This window comes from Pararge aegeria, chromosome 5, assembly GCF_905163445.1.
Source record: "Pararge aegeria chromosome 5, ilParAegt1.1, whole genome shotgun sequence".
Classification (NCBI taxonomy): Eukaryota; Metazoa; Arthropoda; class Insecta; order Lepidoptera; family Nymphalidae; genus Pararge; species Pararge aegeria.
In genome coordinates this window covers 12,987,867-13,005,635 of record NC_053184.1, presented here as the reverse complement: position 1 = coordinate 13,005,635, position 17,769 = coordinate 12,987,867, and the positions used below count along the sequence as shown (strand labels likewise).

Here is a 17,769-nt window from a genome sequence, read left to right as displayed (position 1 = left end):
ACATTCGCAAATTTGGCCATGTATGATTTATTTCGGCCATGTTCTCATACGCTTTTAACGCCAACATAACGACTAATATAAATTGTCATAATATAAATTAGTTTTTAGTCCATTTAGTATAAAACAGTAGGGTGACCAGACTAAACTAGACAAAGACTATGTTCTGAGCAACCGTCTCTGTTTTTCCTTTTGTGACTATAGTCGAGTAATTTGAAACCCGTCGCAATATCAAAGCACCGATCCCTGGCCGCCCATAACACTCATCCGGTCAGAGCGTTGTAAGATAGCTTTATTCCTACCCTTTCCATAAAAAAGTGGCAAAGGGTTTTTTTTTAAATAGGTTACGAAGAACGTAATAACTTTGTGCCCGTTTTGTGTTTCAGTAAAAAGAAAATCGAAACGGAATTAGCATCGGTAGAGCCAGTAATAGCGGCAGCGCGGGCTGCCGTTGGTGATATTCGACCGGAATCTCTAAGCGAAGTAGGTTACTGGTTTTTTTAACATGTACAATTGAAATTATTTTAGTAAATATATTTCTCATCTATATTACTATCATCATCATCATCATCTCAATCATTGGGAAAAGGACATCAATTGCTGGACAAGTTCTTTTGTAGGAAATTGAAAGTTTAACGTTCTTTTGCCGCCTGAAATTCATTTCATTTTGTTTTTTCACCTAATAGAGTTCTAACGCTTACATTGTTTGTTGAAATATGCATCCCAACACCTTAGACCCAAACTTTTATCAGTTATCTGAGCTACGTGCCCCACACATTGCCATTTTAGCATTAGCACAGACATTTTTCGTCAACCCAAGTCAGTAATTCTGGTTCTTTTACGGATCTTCAACGATGTCCATTACCAATTGACAGAGCTATCGTGGCATTCTTTTCAGGTGTTATTTTACAAACAGAAAAAAAAAATATTGGCCTTCCTTTTGAACTTAATAACTTTACAGGTACGTTCACTCCGAGCCCCACCCGACGTTGTGCGTGATGTTTTAGAAGGTGTTCTACGCCTTATGGGTATCGCCGACACTTCTTGGCATTCCATGAAGAGTTTTCTCTCAAAACGTGGCGTGAAAGAGGATATTAGGTTTGTTGTTGTTACTAAAGATATTCATTTTTGGTTGACAAAGCAATACTTCTAAAATAAATCTAAAATAAATTACATAATCATGGTTGCAGGAATCATATGTTTTAATTATATAAGTTTCTTATGATGATAGCTTAGTGATTCTGATTTCGGTCTTTCCTTCGAAGGAACAGAGTTCGATACCCGGTACGTACCTGTAACCTTCAGACTTTTGTGCTATTTTAAACAAATTTATATTACTTGCTTTAACAATAAAGAACATCTTCGTTAGACCTGCATACCTCCCGGAGAACTCCCCCGTTACGTTCTCAATGTCTACTAATTCGCACTTGGCTTGATTGTATTTTAAACATTCGTATTAAAACTTCTTGAACAGAATTCTATACTACAAGTACTTTTTTTCCTGATTTAGGTGCTTAGATGCGAGCCAGATTAGTGCAGAAGCGGCACTGTCAGTAGAGAAGCTGCTAGAGAAACGAGGTGCATCCTTCGAGCAGGCGACAGCTAAGCGTGCAAGCGCGGCCTGCGCCCCGTTGGCCGCGTGGGTGCGCGCCAACCTAGCGTACGCGCGCGCTATAGCACGCGTGCAGCCGTTACAGGAACAACAGAGACAACTTCACAAGTATTACTATTTGGTTATGCTCATTACACATATGCTACTTAGCTACCCCTGAGAGTTCTGTAGCCTTATCAAAGGATTTATTGTGTGCTCAGTCGCAACCGAGGAGTCATTTACGCGTAATAAATTCTGTATCGTCAAAGAAATAAATAATAGTTAAAAAAAACTAAAAAACAGGCTTTTTATAAAAAACCGAACTAAAGAATAGAAAATAAATTTTAATAACCGTAAACTATTTTTGCCAACATTCATGTCAACATCCTGGTCAAAAGTAATCAATTGATATAAAGACATACTAAGACAGAGAAAGACATACTAAGAAGATATTGCCTATGCGTTTAATATATCTTTCATATCTTTAACAAGTTAGTCCGCAACAGACAGTGAAGGGCTTCGAAGTGCGTCTTTGATATAGTGTGACAAAGGTAGTTAGGTACAATGCTGGGTTTGAATTTTATTTACCCATTGTAGTGGTTTAAACAATTTCATATTGATGGTCACCAAACACAGGAACTTACACCAAGCGGAAGCAGAATTAGCAGCACTATCAAGTGGCCTCGCCACGGTGGATGAGCGGGTTGCAGCTCTCAAAGAGCAGTTAGGACAACACACACGGGAAGCAGCCACGATAGAACTACGACTCTCAACAGCAGTGAAAACTATACAGACGGCGCGTGACTTGCTTGATCAACTGGCTCATGAGTACGAATCCTGGGAGACTGATGTGAGTTTGCCAGTTAACGTATTAGAAGTTATAAACATTACCTATAAGATAAAAAAACAGATATTCCCAAGAAAAAATCTTTTTTACATGTTTTTCCGAAGTTTTCTGATATACGCGTCTGCATAATTCGTATGTATATTGCCAGTATTGAAATTTCTGTTTTTTGATACTTAGCTTGACAAACCATACGGTGCACGGTTCTATATAAACATTTAGTGCAAATTATTAGTATGGATAGTATTCATTAAATATATCAGATAGGTAATTTCAGTTGTAAGTACAATTTTTGAGATAAGAAAATATACGCAAAATGAGTTTAATATTTCTTTCTTTCTCTTTTCTTAATTACATCCTACAATTAAAAAATCAGGGATTTTACACTAGTTGAACATTTATAATACGTAATCACCGCTGTACATTTTTACAGAAAATGCAAATACAATACATAGATAATAGACAGATAATTGTTACAGAATAGTCAACTTTAGTAGGACCCATTGGATTGTCCCTTGCCTGAATAGTTACTACAACTGACGACATGTGTTATTTTATATGAATGCTCTAAATTTTACGACATAACTACGACGGTATAATTTTTTTTCCAGCTGCAAACTATATCACGGGAAATACTAGAATTAAGCCAAAGATCAGTACTGGCAGCTGGATATCTAGTCTACCTATCTGATTTAACTGAACCCCAATCGAGGTAACCTAATAATCCTCGAGGATATTCTGCTTGTAATACAAGTGTGTATTTTAATCGAAATTCAAAATTTTAGGAAGCATTTGGCAAACTGGGGAGCTTTAATTAATTTCGAAGACTCGTCATTTTTAGTTATTAATTTCCTATCTTCGGCTGAAAAACAATTAAAATGGGAAGCAGATGGCCTGTCTCTAGATCAATCAGCCATCAAAAACGCTGTTTTTATCGATCAGGTAAGCTTTGTTACTTAGTAAATCGTATGTGGTTGTTTTGAGTTTATTTAATTTTTGCTATAGAAAATAACATTTTATGGGATAAAGACTTATAATTCCTTCCAAGATTTGTTAACGTGGATCCTTACCTAGTGAGTGTTCATAGGATCTCATTTTATAAGTGAGTACTTTAAGATAAGATCTCCTAGTCGTATAAGAGAGCCAGACTCTTACTGACTGGTGTGCCATGGTCTTCTCGTCGCCTGGTTGCTACTTGCTAGGCCAACGGAACACTTACGCACCCATCCACTACCTAGAGGTATATAGATTGTCCATACGAATTACCATAGGAGCACCGGGAACAAGGGATGCGTCCTTGTGTGATCGCCCGTTTTTATTTGTGTCCGTATTGTCTTCTTTTCAAAGTATCTACAGACGCACGCCTGTGGTCTTACGCCATTGATCATAGACCCGGAGCGCGAAGCAGAGTCGTGGCTCGGAAATACTCTCGTCGGTACACCTTGTGACTTCGTGCCACAGCATAGCGATAAACTATATACCGCCCTACAATATGCAGTCAGGTGAGTTATGTTACCCATATTTAAAGAATTAAGCATGGTTAAAACCAACTCGGATGGTTAGCGTTCAGCAAACTGTGTAATATCTTTCGGCCGATTGGCGCAGTTTGCAGCGACCCTGCTTTCTGAATCCAAGGATGTGGGTTCGATTCCCACAACTGGAAAATGTTTGTGTGATGAGCATGAATATTTTTTAGTGTCTGGGTGTTTATATTATAATTATATATATATTAAAAGTATTTATATATTATATTCATAAAAATATTCAACAGCTATCTTGGTACCCATAACACAAGCTACGCTTACTTTGGGGCTGGATGGCGATGTGTGTATTTTTATTTATTTATTTATATATATGTATCAAAACAAGGTTTACTATGACCCACAAATATTTGAATATATTTAGGTAAAAGTCATAATTTGGCCCTGGTGTGGGTGAGTATCTGACTCCTAACTAGTTATAATTGTATTTAGGATATCACATATTCTACCGCGGACTAGTGGCATGTACAGGATTCATATTTTTAATACTGTAATGTAACGTACTTATAAAGTGCACTACAAAACACATCACTTATTTCTTAGAACTTAATATCAAAACATTATTAAATGGTAGGTATATAAACTTAATAAACACAAAACTTAACAAACTAGTATTAAAACAAGAAACTTTACTGCATATTATTACTACTTGACATATTTTAATAAAAACTCACTCATACAATACGTGAATACCGAACAACATTGCCTACTGAAATTTGTGTGCCTACCCACCGCTTGCGCCGCAAACGGTCGCTGCGTCGTGCGACATACTCCGCGCAATGAATGCAGGCGTACAATAATTACACCGAACTAGGCAATTAATGCAGGAAGAAATAATTAAATATTGTCGTAGTATATATTATATATTATTATCTAAGCTTGACCATCTAAAGGCCAAAGTCTAAGAATAGTGCGTACTGCCAGAAATGACTTATGGCTGCAAAACATTTGGAGTATAATAATCCTGTACTAGTGTACTAAACATACAATACAAAGGCCAGTACAAAACATACAGCCACCGGGCAGTGTAAAGGTCAATGCTTAGCATCTCTACGTAGCTTGAACGAATTGAAAAGCTGAATAAGCAATAGGCGCAAAACTCAGCGGACTGATGAATGTTGAACTCCCAAAGTACAAAACTTTTCACCCGCACTAAATGGCTAGACGTTAATTAAAGTCTCACAAAGAGTATAGAGGTCACAAAAATTCTACTCTATAAATCGTCAGCTATTGAGACATTATCAATCTGGCTGTATCAGGCATGCTTATGAAAATACTATCCTCTGTATCCAGTATCTGGACAAATGATTTATTTTATTCGCTATATAGATGGCGCAGAATCTGTAGAATTTTTGTTGAATAAGTATAAGTAAAGAGAATAATGACCGGAACGCCTTAATAGTTTAAAGATGCACAATTTTTAACTATACTTTTTAGTTTTAGTAATGCAATGATAAACACAACTAACCTACTTATAATTCACAAGGTTAAACCGAGTAATAGTAGTAACGGAAGTTGAAAACATAGAGGAATGGTGGTGGAGCATTTTGTGTTCGGGTAAAGCCAGAGTGTTACTTGTTACGCGAGATGCGAAGATACTGGCCCGATCAGCACCGCAAGTGCTGACGAGACTAGCTCCATTGCACTTCACTGCTAGACTGCATGCACTTGTCGGTAAGTTGTTTGATGACCACACTACGAAAGTGTTTTTGGCGGTTTCTTTTATGCGGCTACGGCTATTTTGTTTCATAGAGGTAGATACAGAGGTACTGTAAATCTCGATAAAACAAACCAAACGGACATGTCATAGAAAAACAATAAGTTGTGATGATAGGTGGCTTGTAGTCACTCATTATTTTGTTTTACGTTTCCATACTCTTTTTGAATGATACTGGATTTCAAAACCTACATTGAGAAAATATGACGGCTGTATTTTTAACCTACTCGCGATCATTTTAGTAAAAAACTGTTTGGTAGACACGTTGATAATTTTTTGTGTCTACAAAAACGGTAAGCCAAGCTCTTTTGTTTGCAGATCAATTAGTGCATTATGCTATGCAAAAACAAAACCCTGAAATGAATGAAAAATCAAAGGAAATTAAACTAACAAGGGCTACACTACAAAAAAAACAGCACGAATTACAGGTATGTCTACTTGATATAAGGAAGGAAGAGGCATATCTAGGGTTAATGTTTTCGACCACGTCTATCGCGTTGATCTGTTAATGATGAGATAATCGTTCTTGATGGATTTTCGTTATTTGTCAACAGGAAAATCTCCTGAAAGATCTCTCGAGCAACAGTGATATATTACACGACGCGAATTTACTTGCATCTCTCAAAAAGACACGAACAACGAGTGTCACTATATCTGAAGCTCTAACATCTGCGAAGGCAATTGAAGTGGAAACGAAAGCCGCTTGTGAGGCTTATGAAGCCAGTGCAATACGCGCTGCTCATTTAGCTCTAGCGGTGAAGCAGCTAAGCTCTCAAAGACCACTGGTAGCATTGCCAATGGATGCCGTGCTGGACGTGTTTGTAGACGCAGTACGCAGGACAGCGGTGAGTTAGGCCGGAAGTCGAAATGCACAACCTTTTTTAATCTTGTAATCTTTCATTGCACGTGCAAGCAATAACATAAAAGCAAGACCGATTTCGGCCATGGTGTTCAATCTAAGAGAGATTTTCCAACTAAGCGGGAAGTGTTGTAGCCAATGACAATCCAAGCATGGTAGACGTGCAAATAGCTTCTACAATTGCATTTACGTGTTTAACAAAGTTAATTCAATTTGATAATTTGATGTTTGAATATGCGTTTCCTTCCGAGTCCAGAGCACGTTCACCACTCTATATACCTCTCATTTATGAGAGGGGCTGGTGTTGTTGGACATTAATTTCGCTGTGATGATTATGATACTTCCTTTTGTTTTTATAGAATGATCCTAAAAATATAAACACGGTTGAAGTCACCAAGTATTTCACAAGAAGAATTATAGAGCGCGTTTTACTAAGCCTGCACAAGAAAGACAAATACATTTGCGTCATGCACTTATTGAGACAAGTCTACGATAATCTGATACCGGAGAAGGTAACTTATCTGAAGAAAATAACTTCGACAATATTAATAGGAGCCTTATTATGCTTTTACATTGTTCTTATATTTACAGTTATGGCAACTATTTATTGGAAATTTTGGACTTATTGACGAAAATGAAGTGGTTATTGAAATTAAAAAACAACACCAGTGGCTAAACGATGACTGTGTGAAGAAAGTAGCAAAAATAAAGGTATATATATATATTTAATTATAAATATAATGATGCAAATTATACAAGGTATAATAATGATGTCTATGAATTTAAAAATATACATTTATTTATAATTCTGCAGGTACAGGATGAAGACTTATTTGGAAGACTGTCACTCGCTAAATCAGACACTTGGTTGGAATTCCAAAAGTCAGGGGATCTGCTTACTATCGACAAATTGAATCTAAGTTTGTTTGATAACATAATCGCAGTAGCGGCGATGCGACCTGATAGTCTGTTCAGAGCGATCATTGCATTTGTGGATGAAGTATTAGGTATGTTCCAACTTTACGTGACATTATCATCATTATTATCAACCCATTACGAAACACTACGGGTCTTTCTCTCAGAATGAAAAGGGTTTACGCCGTAGTTCGCCAAACTGGCCAAGACCACCCTATTGGTAGACTTAACACGCCTTTGATAAAATCACTTATGGAAAACTATCAGGCATACAGATTCCGTGACAGTGTGTTAGTTCACCCTTAAAGTGATATTAAACTAATTAAAATTTCGGGGATGGAACTTAGTCCCCCAAAAGTAAGACTAAAGTCTAAAGCACTTGACTATCACTGCTTCTTGGGAGGTAGATGAAAAAATATAACTTAAAAGTATGCCTTAAACAAAAGGCCTCTTCTTTTCTCAAGGCTATCTCTTTTTGCAAATAGCGCTGTAAAGATTGAGTTTTATTTTAACTTCTTTTTTCTGACACACTTCAGAAATCAGCTAAGAAAAATTACTAAAACATTTATTCCTGTCCATTAGGATCGGGCAGTATGACGGGAGGAGAGAGTATTAGTCGCGCAACTCGATGGTCAGCACCGTCTCGGCCCGTGCTGCTACTTGCCGCTCACGGAGCCGACGTGCTCGCGGCTCATGCTCAAGCGAATTCCCATATACTGATAACGGTAAAACTGTTCATCTTTTTATCACATAATCGTCTTACTCGTCGTATATATTCTAGGGAGTTCCAAATATTAGGGTTTCGTGCCGCTTCAGTCTTGCGGCTCCCGATTCGTCTGATGGAATCATTTCACCTCGCCGAGGGTCTACCAACGCTACGTTTATCAGTGCAGGGTGACCATTCCAGCATCTTGGGATCCAAACTTCCATCGGTTCTCCGAGCTATGTGCTTCGCCCATTGCCACTTTTTACTTTTAAAAGGGGTTAATTACTTGCGGGGTTGTAGTTTGGAATTCCATGATCGTCCCAGTGAGTGATAGTGCAAAATAAAAGACTGGTGCTAGAAAAAGGTAGGGTTTAGTTCCAAAAAGCCTAGGTAACTTGGATATAATAGTTTGTCGTATTACAGAACAAGAAACTGAATAGGTGTAGTTTGTAAATTCCATTAAATAAATATTGAGTCACTTCATATTTAGGTGGGCGTAGAGGATGGTATAAATTCCTGGGAAGCATCATTGGAAACTAGTCGAGGTGGAGGTTGGCTAGCCATAGTCGTGGGTGCTTCACCATTTACAAGGGATTTGCTTTCCTTCGTCACGTCTCTGACTCAACGACCGGTGAGTATACCTTTTCATAAACCTTAACTTTCGCTACGCTTCTAAAAAACTAAAAAGAAGCGATGAAAACAAAGATTTGAGCTGTTTGGATAACATGTAAAAGCAAGAGTTAAAGCGATTAATCGCTCCAGTACGGTGCCGCGTAGTAACCAATTAGAGATATAACTTAAATATTATCATTATAAACTTAGCACAAGGTAATATTTCAGTCAAAGACTAACTCGTAGGGGAATAAAACAATGTTTTAAGACAACATCTATGATATATGCTCATTTTGCAAAGTTTGTGTAATTTTTTGACATCCTATGTGTTGAGTATAACTAATATTAAATATGGATATATTATATATTTAGTATGAAATGTGGGTATTCATTGAATATTATTAAAATATAGACAATAAATAAATACACTGTATTGTTTCTCAGGCTGCTGATTTTGGCGACGAATTCCGATTATGGATTTTAGCCGAAGATCGCGAGATACCCTCGACTTTAACGAACTCTTGCATGAACGTTGTTCTTGAAGTAAGTATTCAGTACATTTTGATATTTTGTTTCTTAAAAATTACGAAATTACACCTTCTCGTTATGGTACCTGATCAAGAATTCATGAACTTTTAAAGACAGTTTTCTAATAACTTAGAAAAACGTTTTTCAAGGCAGACAAATCATTTCATTCAAAAAAATGGTCAATAATAACATAATATACTTTTTTGTAATAAAATCTGAATAGTTGTTGTTTCAAACTCATTTAGCAACACTAAGTTTATGAGTTATTTCTGGATAAGCCACCAGCATTATTGAAATGAAACCGGATGCATTGGAAAAAACGACAGGTAAGAGACACAAATACAAAAATGTGTACGACGAAGCCGGCAAAGAATAAGACAGAAATATACATAGGTACTGTTTTATCTGGTTTTTTTTCTATTTAAGTAACCAAGAAAACCGAATAATATCTAGATAAAGAAACAACCACATAAATGTATAGGACAGAGTGAGATAGATAACATTGTACATTTTTTACCTTTTCTAGTTATCATGGCAACTAAATAATAAACCTTACATTTATCTAATAGTTCTGATACTCTACATCCACCTCAATCTCTCGTAGGCTACTTTCAGAAGTTAGACTTCTGCCGTGTGTGAATAAATTACCCAGGATTTTTTTTTCTGTTATTTGTTAGGCGGCTGAAGGAGTAAAGCGTAACGTGTGCGGCACGCTCGGCTCGTGGGGCCGACTAGAGGGAGATGCAGCATTATTGCGGCACCTCGCACGTCTTGCTCTGTTCCACGCATTGGTGCAAGAACGCCGCGCGTACATACCACAAGGTCATTCTAATTTTGAAATTTTTTGGGTTATTTACTTTGATATTTTTAAACCCATTTATGTCGGCCATTTTCCTTTAGCGTAAAATATTCAGGTCAAATGTTGGGGTTTTAACCTACCCTTACAAATATGGCGATGATCTTTGAAGATTGATTTCAAAATTTATTTATTTTAAGAAGGGCTACTAATAAGCCCTTCTGAAACGACAAGTCTGTCCGTAGTACTCTAGCACCGCAGTTCGAAAGGCAGATTAAAAGCAAGTAATAAAGTCAGCAGGTGCTATTTTCCAACATACAATTTAGTTTAAAAAAAATTCAATTTGGTGAGGTTATAAAAGTGGCCGCCGTCATTAAGAAATTTACTAATTTTCCAACTACGATATGTTAAATGTGTTTTAATATATTATATACTTTATGCAAAAAAAAAAAATAATATTACTATTACTGTACATCAGTATCACACTACAGAATCGTAAACTCAATTCAACGAAGTTTTTCAGTACTTTTCTCGGACTTCATGTATATGCCTAACATTAATTTATGTCTGACTTACTATATTAATATACTAAGTAAATTGTTTATTTTTGTATGCCTAACGCATTCAGAAGCGTTAGTTAGGTAATTTAAGTTGTGTAAGTCTCGAGGTAGGAATGGATGGATAACCTATTCAATTTATGTCAACAATAAACTGACTATTATATGCATAACTATTAGGGGTTTTTACATTTATAGTAATAATTAATGGTGGTCCACCTGATTAACAGGGCATGTTATATTTGGCAGGGCATGCTCGGAACACATCTTATATAATGCCGCCCTGTGTCCACCAACCTGAGGCGCATGTGTGTATTTAGTTTACAACCACGCCTTTCAGACCGGAACACAGCAATGCTGATTTTCGAAAGAAATAGCCATGGCAGCAGTACTTTCCCGGACGAGTTCTTATCACAAAATGCTCTACTAAAATTTTAACACAGGTTGGTCTCGATGGTACGCGTGGGAGTGGGGCGACGTAAGCGCGAGCGCCGCAGCTTCAAAACACTCGGGCGGTACGGGCGGAGACACGGCACGTGAACTGTGCGGTGCGCTGTACGCGGCTCGAGTTGACGGACAACGTGACCGCGATCTTTTGCAGGCTCTGTTACGCCGCTGTATGATCGACGCTGCAAATACACTGCCCGCGCCTCTGCCGCTATCTACCCGCATGCAGGTAACCTATCTCCCGGCTAAGTTTGTTGTGGGTTCTTAGAACCCTCGTAGCTTCATGTTTAAATTGGCGAACGTAGTTATCATCAATTTATGTAAACATAAATGTATGAACGCTTCATAAGTTCCTGTGATAGGCTTACATGAATAAAAAAATTTGAATTTTGAATTCTCTGAGAAATGCCTATCCCAGAGTTCATGCTAATTCTGCGGTATAGAAGTAGTATCAGCAGTATTTGTAGTATTTTACCGATATGTTTCGCACGAATTGCAAATTAGATAAATAAAATTAACGAAAATCACCAGGAATACATAACAGCGTACGAGGCGTTGCCGGATATCGACTCGCCGCAGTTGTTGGAGTTGCCAGCCAACTGTCGCGTTGCGTGGGAAAAGAACGCCGCCGACAATATCGTCGCGGGTCTAAGAGGTTAATGTAGTTCTTAAAACTGTAACATTACTATACTTACTTCTTTTAGCGTAAAATTTGTGAAGATCTGGCCCATTTTGTTTTGCTTACTTGCTTGTTAAAAAATCTCCTAGAATTACAGTTGCTCCTTTGAATCTGACCAGAAACTTACGTATTTTTAGCCGAAATATTGTCTTAATCCAATTCTTTTTTACAGAATTGAACACAACTACGGCAATCAAAAAGTCCGATACTACAACTCCCTTGAAAACACTTTTGGCTTTGTGGAAGAAATTGATGTCTGGCTGCCCTCTCATCAAAGCAGACTATCATATTGAAAAGGTATATGAGTATAAAAATATTAAACTTATTTGGTAATGTAACTTTAATTATTGTGTAAAGTAGCAAGCTGTGTAGTTCGGCTCAGCGCTTTTTGTTAATATTATGATTTAATTGTCAGTATGACTATCTCAAGCTTAGAACTGAGATGATGTACGGTATAAAAAACCAGAACGTGTTTAGCCTAAATGATAAACTGATAATTACAAAAAACCGTGTAATTTTTTATCAGTTAAACCTTTTTTCCAAGTCAACATCTCCTGAGTTCTGAGGATGCTCCGGTTTTGGAGCGAAACGTGCGCAGAGGGTACATTGCCGAAGAACTGTTTGGTGTGGAGTATAAGGATTGAAGAAATAATAAATTACACCATACATGATACAGATTCTCTTGCTGTTCGCGGAGTATAGCAAATGAAGCTTCATTTTCATAATAAAAATTAACCCCTAAACCTGAGGCTTCTGATTATAAATTTTGGATTAGATTAATTATTCAATCAATCGACCAATCGCTTATGACAGTCCACTGCTGGACTAAAGGTTGTCCCAACAGGAGGGGTTGCCCAATGCTGGGCAGACGGTTCGGTGATCGCAGTAGATGGTACCTGTAGCACAGAGGATGCTGCTGTCTGTTATCCGTTACATTCCCTTAGTAGCCTCATACGATCCCGCGGGATGAAAAGGGTGATGACAACTGTATTCTGGTCTACCTTGACACACGTACCATGTACAGCTTTACGCAATCGCCCTACAGGCGGGTGGGGGCTGGTGGGGTGCGGTGTGTGCGGCGGAGCTGCGAGACGCGGGACACGCGGCACGCTCGCTACACGCGGCTCTGGCTCGGTACGCGCACGCGTCTCCGCATGCGCCGCAACAACTGCACAAGGTACCTACCTATATAACTTTCGTACCTAAACTTAAATCTAATCTTTCTACATCACATTTTATTTTCACTATAATACAATTATTTTGAATTTACAGTAAACGAGATTGCTTGTATGGAGAAACATTTTCAAGGACAGTTAACTTCCATTCAAAATAAAACATTGAATACCGGGCTACCTTTTGTACGGCTCTCCTCGCAGAAGGAGGTTTAGGCAGTAGTCCACCACGCTGACCCAGTGCGGATTGATAAACATAACAAGCCTTTAAGTACATTATGAAGATCTCTCAGACATGCCGGTATCCTCACGATGTTTTTTTTCACCGTTAGATATGCGCGTTGGGAATCGGGTGATATATTCCTCGTATCGTGATATCCCATTATAAAATAACTTAATCTACAGTCAAATAAAGATTAGGAAAGTAAACTTTCTTCAGGATTACCCACTGGGGAGTAAGGACTATTAGAGAGCATTAAGTGTAATTCTGTTTAAATAACCTTAAACACATATTATTATATTTGACTATCAAATTTACGTAATTGGCTTCTGTACATAGAATATTCTAAGATTTTTCTATGACTCAATCGACTTGCAGGCTTGCATATTTGCGCCGCTCCCGTATAAAGACCTTGAATATTTAAATATTCAGACTGAGCCGTTTGAATCATCATCCAACATAAATTACCCGTCCACTGCGGGGCATAGGTCTTTTGTAGGGAGTTCCAAAATCCACTGTCCTTGGCTGCTTGTTTCCAACCGCTCCCAGTGACTCGCTTAATGTCCTCTTTCTACCTTCCACGTCCTTTCGTTGGGGGTCAACCAAAGATGCGTTTTCCGGTTTCACATTCCAGCACCTTGGGACCCCAACGTCCATTGGTTATCCGAGCTATGCGCCCCATCCAATGCCGCTTAAGCTTTGCGACTTGCGGAAAATTTTGAGGAATTTCTGTGTATCCAGGTGCCAGATGAGTGGCAGCAGCTGTGGGCTGGTCCTGATATGCCGCAGGTCTATCTGAAAGAGTTCTGTTATCGTGCCCGAGCCGCAGTAGAACGGATTCGTGAACACAAATCCAACGATGACTATTTTCCAACAGGTAAGTATTTGTTTTACATCTAATGACTTTACAAATTTTTTAAAGGTACACATCAATCAAATAATAGATGAGGCTGTGTGAAATTTTATTGTGTGAAAATTGCCCAAAAATGAAGCTCAATTCAACTATAATTAAGCTTAACCGCGTAGAAACCTTTTGCTAACTTATAGAGAACAATATATAAATTCATTATTTTCCATATAGTGTTCATTATTCCACTAGTCAGGCCGTTTAACTATGTTATACTCATAATGAGAAAGACAGACAGAAGGCCGTTTTGGCGTTGAAGAAGATACGTAAAAATAAAATTAAAATTATATTATTAAAGATTTTATTAATTAAGATTATCGTAATAAATAAAATTATCCACAGAAGTGGATCTCCGCTCGTTCGTACGTCCCCAACGGGTTCTGTGTGCCGCACGTGCCCGCTCGGCCGCAAAACGCACTTGTTCCGTGGACGCACTCGCTCTCACTGCTAAGTGGGATCATTCTCCTGGTAAGTATATCGAAAAACAATAATCTAGACTATATGATGTTCGACTATGGATCACGGTTCGAGGTTCTTGATTTGGAATTCTGAGTAGTGACAAAACATGTTAAATAATGGATTTTTTTGCTACATAATTCGCAGTACTAGCCTGGAGTTAGGAAATAGGCGGTGACGATCCCAGTGCCTCGAGTTAGTGTCATTAACTTCTGATAATGGTCGTTAAAGCTTCTCTCTCATGAACCGCGCGTAAAAAACGTTCTCCAACATCGGTTAAAAGTAGTGCAGCCGTACATGTGTAACAATAGCTATTTTCCAAATCCCCATGGAACATTTTTTTAAATACGCTGGTCAGTTCAGGGTTAAAAAGTAAATTTCATCAAGACATTGGTGAACTGTCCCGACCGTAAGTGGAAAACCTCGCCTTTAAACAGAGTAACAATTCGCAGAGACAATGTGTCCATCAACCTGGGGCGAAGATTTTAAGTCCATGGGCTTGAAATGACACCGGAAACCATGTCATTCAGACCGGAACACCGTGATGCTGCTTGACGGTAGAACTGCCCCGGGCGAGCTCTGTCACAAAAAGCTCTAGGAACTTGATAATGATTACTACTCGTTTGTTTGAATGCAGAGAGTAATAGCGACGGAATTATACTGCGCGGACTAATGCTGAGCGGTGGATCGTGGGTCGCGGGTTCTGTGCACGCTGCGGCACCCGCTGCGCCCCCGCACGAGTCCGCACCACCGCTGTTGCTGCGATATGTACCGCAGGTCATGATCATCACAATTACGATAGTCTTTTGTGCCTACGGATTTCCACGCATCGCGGTCTTGTATCCCAGCGACTGCCGCTCTTTTTATCATACTATTAGTTGCCCGCGACTTTGTTCTCGTGGAAATGTTGATGTATATGCAATTTCTGACCTCTGATCAACCACTATGCGGAAAAAACTCTGTGAAAAAAAAACACAAATGACAATGACCGTACATTTTTGAGGGACTTTTGTCATTTTAGTCTACAGCCGTTTAGGCGTAATCGAAAAACAAATACCTATCCAAAACTTCGCATTTATAATATTAGTATAGATGTTTTGTCTACCCCTTTTTGGTGACCTCCGTAGCGCTTTGGTGTAAGAACATGGGAGATATCAGGTTAGATCCCTGGCAGGGGCGATTTGGGAGTTAATATTTTCCCAATTTTCTCTGGTCTGGTCTGACGGGGAGGCTGCGACCGTGACTACTTATGGGCCTAATATAACTGCCCTAACCGTAACCGTCTATTTTGGACAGTAATCGTCACTTAACACCAGTTGAGATCAGGCATAATCTAAATTGTAAAAAAGATTGTACAACCTTGTTTGTTTTTGTATGTTGTTTTGTATGTATATTTTGTATGTGTAAATAAGACTCTATACCCAGGACACGCAGTCGGCTCCCTACAGCGAGAACGCCTTCGAAGTGCCGATATACAGCAGTGTGTCGCGCGATGAGGAGCTTGTTCGCGTGCGAACGCCGCTGCACGCACAGTTCGCACCGCGAACCGCTCTGCTGCACGCACTCGCACTCTTTGTTGCGCCGTGCGATTGATTTCTCGTTAACCATTTGGCACCCCGCACACACAATACTATTGACAATAATCCGAATATATTTTTCAACATATTCAATTCTTTAATAACTAGGCAATATACTGCATATTGACAATAATATTGCCTGCGTGCGGGGCGCATTGAATAATATTGATTGTATGCGGGCAACCTAATAAAGAATTAAAGGACATATTGATAAAAAATATTGTCAATATTTAAAGTGACAATAACGTTGTCTATGTGTGGGTTGCCTAAGGCCGGCCATACACGGACTGCTCGAGCTGTTAGCCAGTGACCAACATACACAGACCGCTCTTGCAATCATAGTCAACTGCTAGAAGCTGCCATTTATAACTGCTGGAGCAGTTGGTGTCAACTGGAGAAAGAAGCACTACTTCTGCTACTTTTGTTCAAACGACGACAGCGGAATATTTGACTATACTTTTTTTTTGAGCTAAGACGTAGTGAAGTTTTTGATAAGTTTAGAATGTCAATCCCATTTTATGAAGAATTGTATAGTACATTAGTACTCAATGAAAACATTAAACAAAGAAAAGTCTAGTCTAGTCTAGTCTAGTCTCTAGCGTATAATAAGATAATAAAGGTTTGAGAAAATAAAAAACGTTAATTAATTTAAATATTTTTTTTATTAATTAATTGTAAAAATATTCCTTTCCCAAGGTATTTAATATATCTTTAGTGAGCTGTGACTAGAGAGATCGGTCTTGCTCATAACTTATCTACAATTTCGCTAAAGGAAGATTTTTACGCAATAGCAAGTATACTTAATTTTAAAACAATTGTAACAATAAAAATTTTCTTCATAAACAAGTGCATCACAGCCACATTGTGTTAAGGCACTTTGTTTAAAAATTATGATCATTTCGAAATTTATACGTATAGTGGTCACAAAAGCTTTAGAGTTACAACATTCAACAAAACATTTTAAATATTAAAAATAACAAAGTAGTTTTTTTTTATTTGTATAAAAGTGTACGGAGATGGAGGTTCTATTTCCAATTGTACAATTTAAACCTTGTAAAATGTTCTAAAGAATGTTATGGCGTTGGAAACATTTTAAAACTGTGTCGTAAGCACTATCACGACTTTAAATACTATATTTTTTTTAATAAAATTTATCTATGTTACTGTAAACTGTGTTAATTGATTATGCCTTAATTGTTATTTTTATGATATTCCTGGAGCTCCAATAAGCTGCATGCCTCGCATGTAATCTTCATAAAACAACATTATTAAAAATTTCTATAAATATGTTTCGATACATGCACACGTAAAGGTAACTACAGACTTAGGTGATCCAGGAAGATTTTTCTCAACTAATTAGTTTATTTTTTAAACCAATAAACAAACCCTGTAGGATCTTTCACGCATGTATAACAAAAATGACGGGAGCAACCGAAAAACTATTTCTATTTTAGCTACACCATCTTACTTCTCTAGCTTATAATTTACAACAAAGAGAATCACAATATTTTTCTAATAATGAGCACAGATTCCTTTGTAATCACATAATGATAATATTTGCCTGATATCACTTAGTTTAAACTTGTTAAGCGGCGATTTAAAATTTTTATTCTCTTCTAAGTGTTCTCTCTATAAAATAAATTGGCAC

At 38.0% G+C, this 17,769-nt stretch overlaps 1 protein-coding gene across 1 annotated transcript in view; it reads left to right on the top strand.

Moving 5' to 3' along the window:
• Nucleotides 1-16,897, top strand: part of LOC120623901 (cytoplasmic dynein 2 heavy chain 1) — a 77,930-nt gene extending 61,033 nt beyond the window's left edge. Inside the window, exons 52-76 of the mRNA XM_039890189.1 lie at nucleotides 384-480; nucleotides 959-1,095; nucleotides 1,508-1,717; nucleotides 2,225-2,438; nucleotides 3,044-3,144; nucleotides 3,218-3,374; nucleotides 3,780-3,934; nucleotides 5,460-5,647; nucleotides 6,009-6,118; nucleotides 6,245-6,535; nucleotides 6,909-7,061; nucleotides 7,141-7,260; nucleotides 7,364-7,556; nucleotides 8,047-8,189; nucleotides 8,661-8,801; nucleotides 9,227-9,325; nucleotides 9,988-10,132; nucleotides 11,107-11,339; nucleotides 11,642-11,765; nucleotides 11,962-12,086; nucleotides 12,835-12,966; nucleotides 13,923-14,058; nucleotides 14,431-14,556; nucleotides 15,182-15,321; nucleotides 15,970-16,897. Of these exons, the coding sequence (XP_039746123.1) occupies nucleotides 384-480; nucleotides 959-1,095; nucleotides 1,508-1,717; nucleotides 2,225-2,438; nucleotides 3,044-3,144; nucleotides 3,218-3,374; nucleotides 3,780-3,934; nucleotides 5,460-5,647; nucleotides 6,009-6,118; nucleotides 6,245-6,535; nucleotides 6,909-7,061; nucleotides 7,141-7,260; nucleotides 7,364-7,556; nucleotides 8,047-8,189; nucleotides 8,661-8,801; nucleotides 9,227-9,325; nucleotides 9,988-10,132; nucleotides 11,107-11,339; nucleotides 11,642-11,765; nucleotides 11,962-12,086; nucleotides 12,835-12,966; nucleotides 13,923-14,058; nucleotides 14,431-14,556; nucleotides 15,182-15,321; nucleotides 15,970-16,137 (3,838 nt within the window). The 3' untranslated portion in view covers nucleotides 16,138-16,897. The remainder of the gene's footprint in view (nucleotides 1-383; nucleotides 481-958; nucleotides 1,096-1,507; nucleotides 1,718-2,224; nucleotides 2,439-3,043; nucleotides 3,145-3,217; nucleotides 3,375-3,779; nucleotides 3,935-5,459; nucleotides 5,648-6,008; nucleotides 6,119-6,244; nucleotides 6,536-6,908; nucleotides 7,062-7,140; nucleotides 7,261-7,363; nucleotides 7,557-8,046; nucleotides 8,190-8,660; nucleotides 8,802-9,226; nucleotides 9,326-9,987; nucleotides 10,133-11,106; nucleotides 11,340-11,641; nucleotides 11,766-11,961; nucleotides 12,087-12,834; nucleotides 12,967-13,922; nucleotides 14,059-14,430; nucleotides 14,557-15,181; nucleotides 15,322-15,969) is intronic.
• The last annotated feature ends 872 nt before the right edge of the window (nucleotides 16,898-17,769 follow it).